Genomic DNA, 17,579 nt, shown 5'->3' with positions numbered 1-17,579 from the left:
TCAGCAGGTCCCTGTGCTGTGGCACCCACCCCCACCAAACCCAAGACCACCCCCTCAGCACCAGGATGGGTGGGGCAGCCTGGGCAGGCTAGGTGGCCTGAGGGGTGTGGCCCAGGGTGGCGCCTGTCCCCTGAGCCCTGCCTGCTCAGCACTGCCCCTGCCTTTGGGGAGGGTGGCAACTGCAGAACCACAAGCCCCAGCCACCTGCTCCAACCCCAGCAGACGGGGGTTCTGGGAGCGCCACTCACTTGCAGGGAGCCATGGGGAACAAGCCCGGCCCAGCAGGGGCCCCCAGGGCAGGGGTGGGGGGCACAGGGGCTCCCCGTTGACCCTCAGCCAGACCCAGGGCAGCGTCCCACAGGCCTGTCCTGACACCTGGCTCCACTGGCGCAGACCTGGAGGGCCAGCCGGGGCCCCTTCCACCCACCTCGTGCCCCCAGGCAGTCTCACCCAGACCCTGCGTCGTCCCCCCCCCCCCCACCGCTTCACTGATCCAGGAACAGAGGCTGGTCCCAGGGGAGAGGAAGGGGCTGCCCTGTGGACCACCCATCACCGCCCCCCACCAACCCCTTCCCAGTGCAGCACACCTGTCGCTTGAAAAGTCCAGAGGGTGCAAGTAAAGTGTCTTCACAAGCTGTGCCCTGCCTCTGCTCGGGGTTTGAGGATTGGAAGCCCTGCTCAGCGCACACTATGCTACGCTGTCCCCACAAGGTGGCGCCATCGCCCCACAGGAACCCGGGGCCTGTGGAAGGTCCCGGCTGTGCCTCCGCCCCAGGGCAGCGCGGAGAGGCTCAGGGGCACGGGGGCCGTCCCGACAGCAGGAGGCGCTGACGCAGAGGCTCCTCTCTGCGGGCCCGGCCCCCGCACAGCTCCAGAGGGCCCCTGGCACCCTCCCACCCAACTCCGCAAGCACAGCCTGCAAGCCCCGGGGCCGTCAGGCTCCAGACACAGAGGAAGTGCTCAGGCAGCTCCCCGCCTTCTGTGTCAAGGCTCCCAGAAGCAGGTGAGGGGCTGTCACCCCTGCCTGGAGGCCCCCAGGGGGGCTCTTGACCCAACCCTGCCTCCATCGGGCCAGGCTGCAGCCGGCGGAGGGGAAAGGAGGCACACACGGGAACGAAAAGTGACGCCTTTAATGCGCTGAGCAGAATTTTACATAAAATCGGAAATCTGTGATTCATCCCCGCTCCGATTAGTAAAAAAAATCCAAGATTCGTCGCAATGCATGTGCAATTAGGCCCCAATTCAAAGTCGGCGGCATATCTGCGGTCCAGCCTCAGGTGCCAAGCTATTTTCCGTTCTCCGCGCTGAACATTCGTTCCTAGAGACGGGCGACGGGCGGTGTGTGACCCGGTGTGCCGTCCCCTCCCCGTCCCCCTCCCCTCCCCCCCCCCCCGCCAGGCCCCCCCCCACCCCGACCATAACCCTGGTAACCCTGGGCTCTCACCGTCAGCATCCGCTCCAGCTTCACAGCGTCCGCAGCGAACCTGCGGATCCCGTCTGAGAGCTTCTCCACGGCCATGCGGTCCTCGTTGTGCAGCCAGCGGAAGGCCTTCTCGTCCAGGTGGACCTTCTCCAGGTCACTGGCCTGGGCTGGGGGAGGGCACGCGCCGGGGCCTTGGGCTCAGAGCCGCCCTAAGGCCCCTGCCTGGCGCCACCCCCACGGCAGGTGGGCTGGACAGCAGGTGAGTGCAGGCTGGCCCTGCGGCTCTAGGCTCCACACCCTCAGGTGACGGAGGCACCGGTGTCCCCATGGGGGCCTTGAGCGGGGCGGGGGGGGCTTCTTACCTGCCTTGACCGAGAGCGTGGGCGCCAGCTTGCTGTGGTCCTTGAGCAGCTCCCCCAGGAGCTGGGGTGAGATGGTGAGGAAGTCGCAGCCCGCCAGGGCCTTGATCTCGCCCGTGTTGCGGAAGGAGGCGCCCATGACGACGGTCTCGTAGCCGAACTTCTTGTAATAGTTGTAGATCTTGGTGACGCTCTTCACTCCTGGGGGGACATGCCCGGAGCTGCCACGCCCGCCGCCGGGAGCTGACGGCGCGGCACTCCTCCGCCCCCGCCTCCGAGTGCTACTCACCGGGGTCCTCCAGGGGCTCAAAGGACTTCTTGTCCGTGTTGGCCACGTGCCAGTCGAGGATGCGGCCCACGAAGGGGGAGATGAGTGTCACCCCCGCCTCGGCGCAGGCCACGGCCTGGGCGAAGGAGAAGAGCAGCGTCATGTTGCAGTGGACGCCGTGCTGCTCCTCCAGCTGCCTGTGGGGGGGGGAGGGCGGCATGAGCAGCGGGCACACAGCGAGAAACGCTCACGATTCAGCAACTGAAAAGGCAGGAACAGGGTCGCCCCACCCTCGTTAAGAACAACTCTGGGGGCTTCCCTGGTGGTGCAGTGGTTAAGAATCCGCCTGCCAACGGAAGGGACACGGGTTCGAGCCCTGGTCTGGGAAGATCCCACATGCCGCGGAGCAACTAAGCCCGTGTGCCACAACTACTGAGCCCGCGTGCCACAACTACTGAAGCTCATGAGCCTAGAGCCTGTGCTTGTCTACAAGAGAAGCCACCGCAATGAGAAGCCCGTGCACCACAAAAAAGAGTAGCCCCCGCTCGCCACAACCAGAGACAGCCCACGCGCAACTAAGGCCCAATTCAGCCAAAAATAAATAAAATAATTCAAAAACAAAACAAACGAAAAACCCTCCAAAAAACTCTGGAGGAACTTCCCTGGTGGTCCAGTGGGTAAGACTCCACGCTCTCAATGCAGGGGGCCCAGGTTCGATCCCTGGTTGGGAAACTAGATCCTGCGCGCATGCTTCAACTAAGAAGTCCGCAGGCCTCAACAAAGACCCAGAATAGCCAAAAATAAATAAATAGATATTTAAAAACAAAAATGTGTGGAGTTGAAATTAGTTCGTTTTACTAAAAAAAAAAAACAACTCTGGAACATTCACCAGGGCTCTCTCTGGCTAGTGAGTTGTGGGTGACCAGAACTTCCTTCATCAAACCGGCAATTCAAAACAGGGACAAAGGCGAGAGGTTCCCTGAGAGCCACAGACCCGGTCCCTCACCTCGTCACAGAATCAGCTCCGACTGCAGCGCCATCCTGCCTCGGTCCCACCCAGAGCCCGCGGCCTCCCGGCCCCACTGCTCCCCCTCGCCCTTCTGGGCCACCCTGCAGAAAGTCAGTCACCCACGTGACGTCCTGGGGTCGACCGTGAGAACAGGGCCCCGGCCCCACTCTGCAACAGCTGTGTCCCTGTCCCAACGGACAGCTTCAGAGGCACTTCTGCTGCCTGGCCGCAGGAAGGTGGTCACGAAGTGCAGCTGAGGGGGCACAGGGCAGCCTCGATGGCCGACACCATGACCACAGCACCAGCAACTCCGCCCTCCAGTGTGTGCCCACCAGAGACGGCACCAAAGCTCGAGCACACGTGCTCACAGCAGCACTACCCTCGACAGCGCCAAAGGCAGGACAACCACACGTCCCTTGAAGGATGGACTCAGAAAATGCAGTGTATACACACGAGCGAACAAAAGTTTTAAGAGGAATGCAGCCCCAACACACGCACGGCACATGTGAACCTTGAACACATGCCCAGCAAGGGAAGCCAGACACAAAGGCCACGTACTGCGCGATTCCATCACGTGGAAGAGTCCAGAACAGGCGCGTCCAGAGGCAGAAGGTTGCAGGAGTGGAACAGATAACACAGGGACCCCGCTGGTGCACAAGGGGCGCTCCCAGGACAGCCGAGCATGGCCCTGCGGGGGGTGGGGGGGCGGGGGGGAGCGGCGCCAGAGCAGCTCCCTGTCTGCACCTGCTTCTACCTCCTCTGCCCTGAGCACGGCTGCTGGGAAACGACTTATGTTCGACAACGTGTGGCATCGCACGGGGCCTGCTCCCCGAGGCCCACCCGGGACGGGCAGAGTCCCCACCAGCTCCCTCCTCACAGGGACACTTACTTTCCAGCCTGGATTCCTTCCCAGGTGGACGACAGCTTTATCAGAATCCGGTCCTTGCTGATCCCAGCCTCCTTGTACAGGTCGATGAGGCGCTGGGCGCGGGCCACCATAGCATCCTTATCGAAGGAGAGCCTGCGGGGGCAGGGCCGTGACAGGGGCACCCGGCAGCCAGCCACGGGGTGCGTGGCGTGCCCGGCTCGGAGCAGCTTAGCAGGACTGATATTCGAGCAGGGGCCGGAGGCAAGCAGCTCACGGGGATCAGCGGCCACGGCAGCACCTGGGCGCCACGTGGGGAGCCACGGACTGAAAAGCAGCTGCTGCCCTCGGCCCACGTCACCTGTCAGCCCTGCGTCCTTACCTTGCATCCACTTCTGTGGATACGCGGCCTGGAATTTTCTTCAGTATTTCTGCTCCAAACAGCACAAAAAGTTTATCAGTAGCATTTGTAATCTGTTCCTCTTGTGATCTGAAATTCCAGGGAAAAAATTAGGTTAGAAGCTTGTTAGATTTAAATGCACAGGATTCTACAAAACAAATTCTGTTATTCATTTCCCAAATTCTTTTCCCTCCATCTTTTTTCTTAAAATAATTTTTTTTAATTGTGGCAAAACACACATAGCATAAAACTTACCATCTTAACCTTTTTTTTTTTTAACTTTGGCCATGCCACACAGCTTGCAGGATCTCAGTTCCCCGACCAGGGACTGAACCTGGGCCACGGCAGTGAGACTGCAGGGTCCTAACCACTAGGCCACCAGGGAACTCCCCCCATCTTAACCATTTTTTTTTTTTTAAATGAGATTTGTTGGGTTTTTTTTTTTTTTAATTAATTAATTTATTTTTTGGCTGTGTTGGGTCTCTGTTGCTGTGCACCGGCTTTCTCTAGTTGTGGCGAGCGGGGGCTACTCTTCGTTGCGGTGTGTGGGCTTCTCATTGCAGTGGCTTCTCCTGTTGCGGAGCACGGGCTCTAGGCGTGCGGGCTCAGTAGTTGTGGCTTGCAGGCTCTAGAGCGCAGGCTCAGTAGTTGTGGCTCACGGGCTTAGTGGCTCCACGGCATGTGGGATCTTCCAGGACCAGGGCTTGAACCCGTGTCCCCTGCACTGGCAGGCGGATTCTCAACCACTGTGCCACCAGGGAAGCCCTATCTTAACCATTTTTAAGTGACTAGTTAGGGGCATACTGTGGTGCAACCATCCCTGCCTTCCATTCTCCACGTTTTCATCCTCCCAAACTGAACCCCTTCATCTTTGGGGACTTGAACAAAACAGTCTTTCCAACCTCTTTGAAGCTACCTGGGCAGATGAGTAAGGTACATGATGCTGTTCCAAAACGGACCAGAAAGATCTCCAGCCCGCGTGTCACGGGCTGGACACGGGAGCAGGGCCAGTCTGGTGATCACTAAGGGCACCAACTTGTCACCAATTCCAGGAATACCAAGAAGGGACAGGGAAGCAGCCAGGATGGGCAGGGGGGGCAGGGGGTGGCACATGGTGGGGGCAGGGCGGTCCAGTGCACGGAGCAGCCGTCACACACACACCTGCACACCGCCTGACCTCAGCACACAGGAGCGCCAGAAAGGGACAGGCCAGCCCAGCGTGGCTCCTGCCAGGGGCCACTGACCCCTGCAGGCTCACTCTCAGCTGGGCAGTATCGCCCGGATGAAAACTTAAAATGACATCCAGCAAAGGCCAATCTGCGGAGAGGAGAGCCAGTCTGTGGTCGCTGGCAGACGCTCCAGGGAACCTTCTAGGAGGTGCAGAGGCTCCAGGACTGGGTTGTGACTGTGGCTGCACCACCGCATAAACTGACCAGAATGAATCGGACAGTGCACTTAATGAATCTCACTCCAGCAGAACTGCTAAAACATAACAAAACGCCAGAAAGCAGGTCCACGGTCGCCAGGGCTGGGGAGACTGACTGCAAAAGCGGGGAGGGACTTCTGGGGTGGTGTCTACACGTTCCTGCAAATAAAACTCAACGAACTGTACACGCACAATGGGTATTGCCTGCTACGTGTAAATAACACGTCGGCTATTTCTTTCCTGACAAAAAGAAACAGGAAAGCAGACAGCATTCCCTCCCTGAGTCTAAGACACCTGACAACGAAACTCAGGGAGGGAGGGAAGCGACCAGACCAGCTGAGGGCTGCTGCCCGGACCCGCACTCACCCGCCCAGCCTCCGGCCGTGGGCAACGGCCTCCTCCACCAGCTCCTGGTAGGCGGGCATCTGCGCTGCGGCTAGGATCAGGGACGGGTTGGTGGTGGCATCCTGGGGCTTGTACTCGTCGATGGCTAGGGAAATAATTGTGGAAAGCGGGGAAGTAAGTGGAGTGCTCGCTTCCAGCCAGCAACCCGAGCCAACCCCTGTAAGCCCTAAACATGTAAACAGAGTCCAGCATGTCTTCTGAGCCAGGGTGTGGCCGCACTTCACACGGAAGGCTGGCCAAGAAGCAGCTGCGTGCACAGTGAGAAAGCGACAAGAGACTAAAGCCAGGGAGCAGATGTGCCGAGGGCCCAGGGCCGCCCAGCGCCGGAGCAAGAAGGGAGGTGGCCGCCCGACAGCGTGGGCACCCAGGTCTGTATTCTCCTTTAACACACTAGCACCTTCTTGGTAACCAGGCCAGGAAGTCCAAGGAGTCTTGCGGCCCAGGCTCACGGGGTAGCACAGAGCTCAGGTTCACCAACCTCAGCTTCCAGGATTAGCTGGTTCAGTAAGCTGATTGGGCAAGTTAGAATTGTCAGAGTATCCTCTGATGACAAAACTACAGAGATGGAGAACGGGAACAGGGAAGGGGGGCGGCTCTCAGGGCCGAGGGAGGTCTCTGTGGCCGGGGAACAGCCGTGTCCTACCTGTCCTGGTGGCTACAAGAACCTATGCACTATAAAACCGCCACAGAGCATGCCCCCTCCTCTGTGCAGGTGGAAACCGGTGGACACGGAGCCGGCCTGAAGCCTGTTCACGGTGTCATGCTAGTGCCAAGTTCCTGCTTCTGATGTCACACCACGGCCACACAAAACGTCACCACTGGGGGACAATGGGTGAAGGATTCATGGGACTCTATGGGCTCATTTTGCAACTTCCTAAAAGTCTATAATTATTTCAAAATGACAAGTTAAGAAAAAGTACTCTGGAGCAGAACTTACACAGATGTGTTAAAACCCAGAGTAATGCACTGAAACTGGTGCCTTTCATCATATAAAATTATACCTTGATAAAGCTGACTTTTAGCAAAATTAAAAACAAAACCAGAGAGAGGATTAACCAAGATGGCGGAGTAGAAGGACGTGCTCTCACTCCCTCTTGCGAGAGCACCAGAATCACAACTGGCTGCTGGACAATCATTGACAGGAAGCCCCTGGACTTCACCAAGGAGGATACCCCACGTCCAAGGACAGAGGAGAAGCCACAGTGAGACGGTAGGAGGGGCGCAATCAGAGTAAAATCAAATCCCATAACTGCTGGGTGGGTGACTCACAGACTGGCAAACACTTATACCACAGAAGTCCACCCACTGGAGTGAAGGTTCTGAGCCCCACGTCAGGCTTCCCAACCTGGGGGTCCGGCAACGGGAGGAGGAATTCCTAGAGAATCAGACTTTGAAGCCTAGTGGGAATTGATTCCAGGACTTTGACAGGACTGGGGGAAACAGAGACCCCACTCTTGGAGGGCACACACAAAGTAATGTGTGCATCGGGACCCAGGGGAAGAAGCAGTGACCCTGGGGGAGACTGAACCAGACCTACCTGCTGGTGTTGGGGGGTCTCCTGCAGAGGCGAGTGGTGGCTCTGTTTTACCGTGGGGATAAGGACACTGGCAGCAGAGGTTCTGGGAAGTTCTCCTTGGCGTGAGCCCTCCCAGAGTCTGCCATTAACCCCACCAAAGAGCACCGGTAGGCTCCAGTGTTGGGTTGCCTCAGGCAAAACAACCAACAGGGAGGGAACCCAGCCCCACCCATCAACAGTCAAGTGGATTAAGGTTTTACTGAGCTCTGACCGCCACAGCAACAGGGAGGGAACCCAGCCCCACCCATCAACAGTCAAGTGGATTAAGGTTTTACTGAGCTCTGACCGCCACAGCAACAGTCAGCTCTACCCACCACCAGAGCCTCCCATCAAGCCTCTTAGATAGCCTCAACCACCAGAGGGCAGACAGCAGAAGCAAGAAAAACTACAATCCTGCAGCCTGTGGACCAAAAACCACAGTTACAGAAAGATAGAGAAGATGAAAAGGCAGAGGGCTATGTACCAGATGAAGGAACAAGAAAAAACCCCAGAAAAACAACTAAACGAAGTGGAGATAGGCAACCTTCCAGAAAAAGAATTCAGAATAATGATAGTGAAGATGATCCAGGACCTCGGAATAAGAATGGAAGCAAAGATTGAGAAGATGCAAGAAATGATTAACAAAGACCTAGAAGAATTAAAGAACAAACAAACAGAGATGACCAATACAATAACTGAAATGAAAACTACACTAGAAGGAATCAATAGCAGAATAACTGAGGCAGAAGAACGGATAAGTGACCTGGAAGACAGAATGGTGGAATTCACTGCTGCGGAACAGACTAAAGAAAAAAGAATGAAAAGAAATGAAGACAGCCTAAGAGACCTCTGGGACAACATTAAACGCAACAACATTCGCATTATAGGGGTCCCAGAAGGAGAAGAGAGAGAGAAGGGATCAGAGAAAATATTTGAAGAGATTATAGTCGAAAACTTCCCTAACATGGGAAAGGAAATAGCCACCCAAGTCCAGGAAGCCCAGAGAGTCCCATACAGAATAAACCCAAGGAGAAACACGCCAAGACACATAGTAATCAAAGTGGCAAAAATTAAAGACAAAGAAAAATTATTGAAAGCAGCAAGGGAAAAGTGACAAATAACATACAAGGGAACTCCCATAAGGTTAACAGTTGATTTCTCAGCAGAAACTCTGCAAGCCAGAAGGGAGTGGCATGATATACTTAAAGTGATGAAAGGGAAGAACCTACAACCAAGATTACTCTACCCGGCAAGGATCTCATTTAGATTTGATGGAGAAATCAAAAGCTTTACAGACAAGCAAAAGCTAAGAGAATTCAGCACCACCAAACCAGCTCTACAACAAATGCTAAAGGAACTTCTCTAAGTGGGAAACACAAGAGAAGAAAAGGACCTACAAAAACAAACCCAAAACAATTAAGAAAATGGTCATAGGAACATACATATCGATAATTACCTTAAACGTGAATGGATTAAATGCCCCAACCAAAAGACATAGACTGGCTGAATGGATACAAAAACAAGACCCATATATATGCTGTCTACAAGAGACCCACTTTAGACCTAGGGACACATACAGACTGAAAGTGAGGGGATGGAAAAAGATATTCCATGCAAATGGAAATCAAAAGAAAGCTGGAGTAGCTATACTCATATCAGATAAAATAGACTTTAAAATAAAGAATGTTACAAGAGACAAGGAAGGACACTACATAATGATCCAGGGATCAATCCAAGAAGAAGATACAACAATTATATATGCACCCAACATAGGAGCACCTCAATACATAAGGCAACTGCTAACAGCCATAAAAGAGGAAATCGACAGTAACACAATAATAGTGGGGGACTTTAACACCTCACTTACACCAATGGACAGATCATCCAAAATGAAAATAAATAAGGAAACAGAAGCTTTAAATGACACAATAGACCAGATAGATTTAATTGATATATATCGGACATTCCATCCAAAAACAGCAGATTACACGTTCTTCTCAAGTGCGCACGGAACATTCTCCAGGATAGATCACATCTTGGGTCACAAATCAAGCCTCAGTAAATTTAAGAAAATTGAAAATCATATCAAGCATCTTTTCTGACCACAACGCTATGAGATTAGAAATGAATTACAGGGAAAAAAACGTAAAAAAGACAAACACATGGAGGCTAAACAATACGTTATTAAATAACCAAGAGATCACTGAAGAAATCAAAGAGGAAATAAAAAAATACCTAGAGACAAATGACAATGAAAACACGACGACCCAAAACCTATGGGATGCAGCAAAAGCGGTTCTAAGAGGGAAGTTTATAGCTATACAAGCCTACCTAAAGAAACAAGAAAAATCTCAAGTAAACAATCTAACCTTACACCTAAAGAAACTAGAGAAAGAAGAACAAACAAAACCCAAAGTTAGCAGAAGGAAAGAAATCATAAAGATCAGAGCAGAAATAAATGAAATAGAAACAAAGAAAACAATAGCAAAGATCAATAAAACTAAAAGTTGGTTCTTTGAGAAGATAAACAAAATTGATAAGCCATTAGCCAGACTCATCAAGAAAAAGAGGGAGAGGACTCAAATCAATAAAATCAGAAATGAAAAAGGAGAAGTTACAACAGACACCGCAGAAATACAAAGCATCCTAAGAGACTACTACAAGCAACTTTATGCCAATAAAATGGACAACCTGGAAGAAATGGACAAATTCTTAGAAAGGTATAACCTTCCAAAACTGAATCAGGAAGAAACAGAAAATATGAACAGACCAATCACAAGTAATGAAATTGAAACTGTGATTAAAAATCTTCCAACAAACAAAAGTCCAGGACCAGATGGCTTCACAGGTGAATTCTATCAAACATTTAGAGAAGAGCTAACACCCATCCTTCTCAAACTCTTCCAAAAAATTGCAGAGGAAGGAACACTCCCAAACTCATTCTATGAGGCCACCATCACCCTGATACCAAAACCAGACAAAGACACTACAAAAAAAGAAAATTACAGACCAATATCACTGATGAATATAGATGCAAAAATCCTCAACAAAATACTAGCAAACAGAATCCAACAACACATTAAAAGGACCATACACCATGATCAAGTGGGATTTATCCCAGGGATGCAAGGATTCTTCAACATACGCAAATCAATCAATGTGATACACCATATTAACAAATTGAAGAAGAAAAACCATATGATCATCTCAATAGATGCAGAAAAAGCTTTTGACAAAATTCAACACCCATTTCTGATAAAAACTCTCCAGAAAGTGGGCATAGAGGGAACCTACCTCAACATAATAAAGGCCATATATGACAAACCCACAGCAAACATCATTCTCAATGGTGAAAAACTGAAAGCATTTCCTCTAAGATCAGGAACGAGACAAGGATGTCCACTCTCACCACTATTATTCAACATAGTTCTGGAAGTCCTAGCCACGGCAATCAGAAAAGAAAAAGAAATAAAAGGAATACAAATTGGAAAAGAGGAAGTAAAACTGTCACTGTTTGCGGATGACATGATACTATACATAGAGAATCCTAAAACTGCCACCAGAAAACTGCTAGAGCTAATTAATGAATATGGTAAAGTTGCAGGATACAAAATTAATGCACAGAAATCTCTTGCATTCCTATACACTAATGATGAAAAATCTGAAAGAGAAATTATGGAAACACTCCCATTTACCACTGCAACAAAAAGAATAAAATACCTAGGAATAAACCTACCTAGGGAGACAAAAGACCTGTATGCAGAAAACTATAAGACACTGATGAAAGAAATTAAAGATGATACCAACAGATGGAGAGATATACCATGTTCTTGGATTGGAAGAATCAACATTGTGAAAATGAGTATACTACCCAAAGCAATCTACAGATTCAATGCAATCCCTATCAAATTACCAATGGCATTTTTTACGGAGCTAGAACAAATCATCTTAAAATTTGTATGGAGACACAAAAGACCCCGAATAGCCAAAGCAGTCTTGAGGGAAAAAAATGGAGCTGGAGGAATCAGACTCCCTGACTTCAGACTATACTACAAAGCTACAGTAATCAAGACAATATGGTACTGGCACAAAAACAGAAACATAGATCAATGGAACAAGCTAGAAAGCCCAGAGATTAACCCACGCACCTATGGTCAACTAATCTATGACAAAGGAGGCAAAGATATACAATGGAGAAAAGACAGTCTCTTCAATAAGTGGTGCTGGGAAAACTGGACAGCTACATGTAAAAGAATGAAATTAGAATACTCCCTAACACCATACACAAAAATAAACTCAAAATGGATTAGAGACCTAAATATAAGACTGGACACTATAAAACTCTTAGAGGAAAACATAGGAAGAACACTCTTTGACATAAATCACAGCAAGATCTTTTTTGATCCACCTCCTAGAGTAATGGAAATAAAAACAAAAATAAACAAGTGGGACCTAATGAAACTTCAAAGCTTTTGCACAGCAAAGGAAACCATAAACAAGACGAAAAGACAACCCTCAGAATGGGAGAAAATATTTGCAAATGAATCAACGGACAAAGGATTAATCTCCAAAATATATAAACAGCTCATTCAGCTCAATATCAAAGAAACAAACACCCCAATCCAAAAATGGGCAGAAGACCTAAATAGACATTTCTCCAAAGAAGACATACAGACGGCCACGAAGCAGATGAAAAGATGCTCAACATCACTAATTATTAGAGAAATGCAAATCAAAACTACAATGAGGTATCACCTCACTCCTGTTAGAATGGGCATCATCAGAAAATCTACAAACAACAAATGCTGGAGAGGGTGTGGAGAAAAGGGAAACCTCTTGCACTGTTGGTGGGAATGTAAATTGATACAGCCACTATGGAGAACAATATGGAGGTTCCTTAAAAAACTAAAAATAGAATTACCATATGACCCAGCAATCCCACTACTGGGCATATACCCAGAGAAAACCGTAATTCAAAAAGACACATGCACCCGAATGTTCATTGCAGCACTATTTACAATAGCCAGGTCATGGAAGCAACCTAAATGCCCATCAACAGACGAATGGATAAAGAAGAGGTGGTACATATATACAATGGAATATTACTCAGCCATAAAAAGGAACGAAATTGAGTCATTTGTTGAGACGTGGATGGATCTAGAGACTGTCATACAGAGTGAAGTAAGTCAGAAAGAGAAAAACAAATATCGTATATTAATGCATGTATGTGGAACCTAGAAAAATGGTACAGATGAGCCAGTTTGCAGGGCAGAAGTTGAGACACAGATGTAGAGAATGGACATATGGACACAAAGGGGGGAAAACTGCGGTGAGGTGGGGATGGTGGTGTGCTGAATTGGGCGATTGGGATTGACATGTATACACTGATGTGTATAAAACTGATGCCTAATAAGAACCTGCAGTATAAAAAAACAAACAAAACAACTAATACTAAACTTTCATTGGGTTATTTGTAGGGAAATATGTTAATATAAATGTTTCAGACATTACATGAAATTTCTAAAAATCTTATATTTGTATTTGTATGGAAATATGTATGGAAATATGTTAATATAAATGTTTCAGACATTACATGAAATTTCTAAAAATCTTATATTTGTATTTGTATGGAAATATGTATGGAAATATGTTAATATAAATGTTTCAGACATTACATGAAATTTCTAAATATCTTATATGTTCTGGTATAATGTTGTAAGTAATAATCCTAGTTATTACTTTAAAATGTATATCTCAGAAATAACTAATTTTCTTGTCAACTGCATTATTATGAACTTTCATCAAATCTTTAACCGTGGTCATTTTTAAGTCTTTTGTCATTTACAGACAGTTCTGGGTGTACTCTGATGATTTTGCAAATATGTTCCTATAAAAGGGTTTCATCTTCTAGAAATTCATGGAAAAGACTCTGACAAGTACAGGTTTCTGGTAACTGACTGTACTGCTGAACTGAATGAATAAGCATTTTCAGAACTCTAATGAAAAACTGATGAACTCATAAAAGTGCTAACGAAAGATCAAGATGAAAAAAAAATTAATTACATGGGACTGAGTGAACTGATGAGGATGAGTATAATTTTTGTGACTTTCTGTCTGAATTTAAAAAAAAAAAAAATCCCACAAGGACTCAGAGGCAAAGAATATACAAATCAATTTTCACTGCAAAGTAAAGGAGCTGTTACAGTGGAGGATTACTGGACTGAATGTCAATATTATGACATAGTATGAGTGTGTTTCATGTTTGGTAATTGCAATCATTGTTGTTTTTGTTGTGGTCATCCATGTACAATGCTTGGTGTCAGTCTATTTATCTCTTGTAAAAATAAAATACAGTGTGTGTGTGTGTGAAAAAAAAAAAAAAAAAATTAAATGCGATAACCTGCCTAAAGCACTTAGGATGGTGCCTGGTGCGCAGTGAGGGCTGTGCCTAGCAAGGAAGAGAGGGGCTGGTGGATTGAGACCAGGGAAAGTGGGTGTTGCCCAGCGCCTTACTTGCTGTTTCTTACATCCTGAACTCACAAAGTAAGTATATTTTTAATAGTAGTTTTAGAATTCTTGTTTATAGACATGATTAAAAAAAGATGATAGAACTCTCAAAAAAAAAACAAAAAACAAACAAACAAAAAAAAACAAAACCAAACCAAGGGGGCTTCCCTGTTGGCGCAGTGGTTAAGAATCTGCCTGCCCATGCAGGGGACACGGGTTTGAGCCCTGGTCCGGGAAGATCCCACATGCCGCGGAGCAACTAAGCCTGTGCGCCATAACTACTGGGCCTGCGCTCTAGAGCCGGTGAGCCACAACTACTGAGCCCGTGTGCCACAACTACTGAAGCCTGCGCGCCTAGAGCCCGTGCTCTGCAATAAGAGAAGCCACCGCGATGAGAAGCCTGTGCACCGCAACCAAGAGTAGCCCCCGCTCACCGCAACTAGAGAAAGACCGCGTGCAGCAACGAAGACCCAACGCAGCCAAAAATAAATAAATTTATTTAAAACACAAACAAACAAAACCAAGACCTATCTGGGGTCAACAGATGGACTTCAGACTCCACGGACCCTTACACTGAACACAAAACCGGGTGTGGGGCATCATTCTGGGAAGAGCATCCACAGCCTTGATTGTATTTTCAAAGAGGCCCACGACTCCCCGAAGGTAAGAACCTTCAGTTCATAAAGTGACCACAAACCGAATTTACAGGGGCTTCCCTGGTGGTCCAGTGGTTAAGACTCTGTACTTCCAATGTAGGAGGCCGTGGGTTCGATTCCTGGTCGGGGAACTAAGATCCCACATGCCAGGCGACACGGCCAAAAAATAAAAATAAAACCAAAAAACCCACAAATTTACAACTATGTAAGATTTATGGGTATACATTATCAACAAATGTATTTTTTAATAAAGTTCTTAACATTCACTTAGAAATCTTTTTTTTTTTTAATTAATTAATTTATTTATTTTTGGCTGTGTTGGGTCTTTGTTGCGGTGCGCGGGCTTCTCATTGCGGTGGCTTCTCGTTGCGGAGCACGGGCTCTAGGCGTGTGGGCTTCAGTAGTTGTGGCTCACCGGCTCTAGAGCGCAGGCTCAGTAGTTGTGGCGTAGGGACTTAGTTGCTCCGCAGCACGTGGGATCTTCCTGGACCAGAGCTCGAAGCCGTGTCCCCTGCACTGGCAGGCGGATTCTTAACCACTGCACCACCAGGGAAGCCCTCACTTAGAAATCTTAAATGTCAGCACTTGGGTTTAGATATTTCTAAAAAGAAAGAGGGAAAAAAAAAAAAAAAAGCAAGCATTCCTCAGGACCCCTCCCGCCTTGTTGGCCCTACACTGACAGAAGGTGTAACAAGACCAGCCATCCTTCGGCTGCTGCCTGGTGAGACCCGACAGGAAACAATACAGACCAGGGCTTTGTCAACTCACAAAAATGGGAAATATTCCATGCTAAGAAGGTGCAGAAATACATGCAGCCACTTTTCCAGCACCCTCTATCCTAGTGATGTCATTGCCAGAGGCCTGGATCAGGGAGGCAGGGAGGGGGTAGAAAGAAGACCGTGGCCTCCCGGGTGAGCAGGAGCTGGAATCTCCCAGGGCCCCCAGCTCTGACCAGGCGGGGACCTTCTGGCAGATGGTTTAAAGTACAGGTTGGACTCAAGCCGATCACTGTTTCCAGCTTTTATACTGAAGCAGCTAAACATGCTTACTCACTCTCCTAGGCTCTGCTAGATAAAGACTTACTCTTACCAAAGAGGAATTAAAGCCTGTTTCTCAAGTCACCATGAGAAAGCAGAAAAGAGAGGAAGTCCCTTCCGTACTGTGTGCCCCACAGCACTCATACCCAGAGAATTTCATGATTTTCCTGAAAATCTTAATTGTTCACAGCCTAACAGAATGGAGGTTCACCTAGTCTGTGTTTCCACTGCAGAGGGAGGAAAAGCTAAGTCCCCCAGCTGCCTCCAAGGAACATGATTCAAAGTCAGGAAACTCTAAATCTGGGACAAGCTTTGCTTTCCTCGGCGCATGGGGTTTTATCCCCGCAGCTCCTTGGCCCAACGTGGTGAAAGTCTAACTGGCCCGCACCGGCCGCAGGCGCCAGCGTGCTCAGCTGGCCCCTGGGTAGGGGTGGAAAGTGTGTGCAACACGAGGTTTCAAAAGCAGGTGGCGTCCTTCGCAGTTCCTGGGCCCAGAACTAGCTCATGTTCCTGCTCAGCGGTCAACATTCGCGCAACAAAACTACCCCGTGTAACCACAAACGGTCCGCAGCTCCAAGGCGGACCTGGAGTCTCTCCCCAAATCAAAGCATTTGGACACTGTCCCCTGACGCACTGGCGGCTCACGGCGGGCTCCCGCGAGCTACCAGCAGCGCGGAGGGGACGGCGGCCCCGGGCCGAAGGCGAAGGGGGGCCGAGCATGGGCGCCGAGGGCGGGGAGCGAGGGAGAAGGCGGGCGGGAAACGCGGGGGCGGAGAGCGAAGAGGGGTCGGGGCACCGGGAACAGGGGGCCGGGGGCGGGGGACGAAAGAGAAGGGGTACCGGGAATGGGGGGGCGAAGGAGGGAGCCGGGGTGAAGAGGGCGGGAGGCGAGGGAGAAGGGAGCGGAGGGACCGGGTAAGAGGCGCCGAGGCGAACCGGGGCCGACTTCGCGGCCAGGGAGGCCTGGTGGCCCGGCCCGCCCCCGCCCCTCACTTGCACGCTCGCGCCCCCTGCACCTCGCCCCGCCGCCCCTCACCCCGGGGCCGGCCGGCGCTCGGCGCGCACGAAGCCCCTCTCTTGGAGCTCGGGGCCAGCGCAGCCTCACCGTGAAAGTCGCCCGTGTCGGCCACCACGGTGGTGAACTGCTTGAGCTGGTCCAGCGCGCTCTCCATCCTCTGCCGCTTTACCGGGGACCCGGACATGGCGAGCGGCGGCGGGAGCGGACGGCCCACAATGCCCCGCGGGCCCTGCCCGCGTGCGCGGCCAATCCAAGCGCGGCGCGGGAGGGCGGGCCTGCGCGCCGGCGCCCGGGCGAGGCCCCGCCCCCGAGACGGCGCCCCCGCCCCCCGGAGCAGTACCTGATCTGTGCGGCTGAGGTCTCCCGGGAGATGCGCCTCTGGGGCGGTGCCTCCGGAGAGATACGCCCCCCCGGGGCGATGTGTCCCCAGGGCGGCGCCCCCGGAGCGACGAGTCCCGCCGGGAGAAGCGTCCCGGAGACGGTGCCCCGCCCCCGGGGCGGTGCCCTCAGAGCGTTGGTTTCCCCCGGAGGGATGCGGCCCCCCGCAGCTGTGACCCTGAAGTGATGCCCCCTTCCAGTGATTCACCCCTCCAGTGATGCGCCCCTCGGGGCAGTGATACCCGGAGTGATGCGCCCTCCTGGAGCGGTGCC

The 17,579-nt window shown here is 50.4% G+C and overlaps 1 protein-coding gene across 1 annotated transcript; it reads right to left on the bottom strand.

Annotated features, from left to right (window-relative positions):
- Positions 1 to 1,112: 1,112 nt before the first annotated feature.
- Positions 1,113 to 17,175, bottom strand: TALDO1 (transaldolase 1). The gene is made up of 8 exons (XM_082340755.1): positions 17,016 to 17,175; positions 6,117 to 6,240; positions 4,307 to 4,414; positions 3,949 to 4,080; positions 2,072 to 2,247; positions 1,786 to 1,983; positions 1,445 to 1,590; positions 1,113 to 1,318 (listed from the first exon to the last, which is right to left on the bottom strand). Exons 1-8 carry the CDS (start codon positions 17,110 to 17,112, stop codon positions 1,286 to 1,288), a joined length of 1,014 nt encoding a protein of 337 aa, XP_082196881.1. The 5' UTR covers positions 17,113 to 17,175; the 3' UTR covers positions 1,113 to 1,285.
- Positions 17,176 to 17,579: the final 404 nt, after the last annotated feature.

Source organism: Balaenoptera borealis, assembly GCF_965194805.1.
Source record: "Balaenoptera borealis genome assembly, chromosome: 11".
Classification (NCBI taxonomy): domain Eukaryota; kingdom Metazoa; phylum Chordata; class Mammalia; order Artiodactyla; family Balaenopteridae; genus Balaenoptera; species Balaenoptera borealis.
The sequence above is the reverse complement of the archived record's forward strand: the minus strand, read 5'-3'. Positions and strand labels throughout refer to the sequence as shown.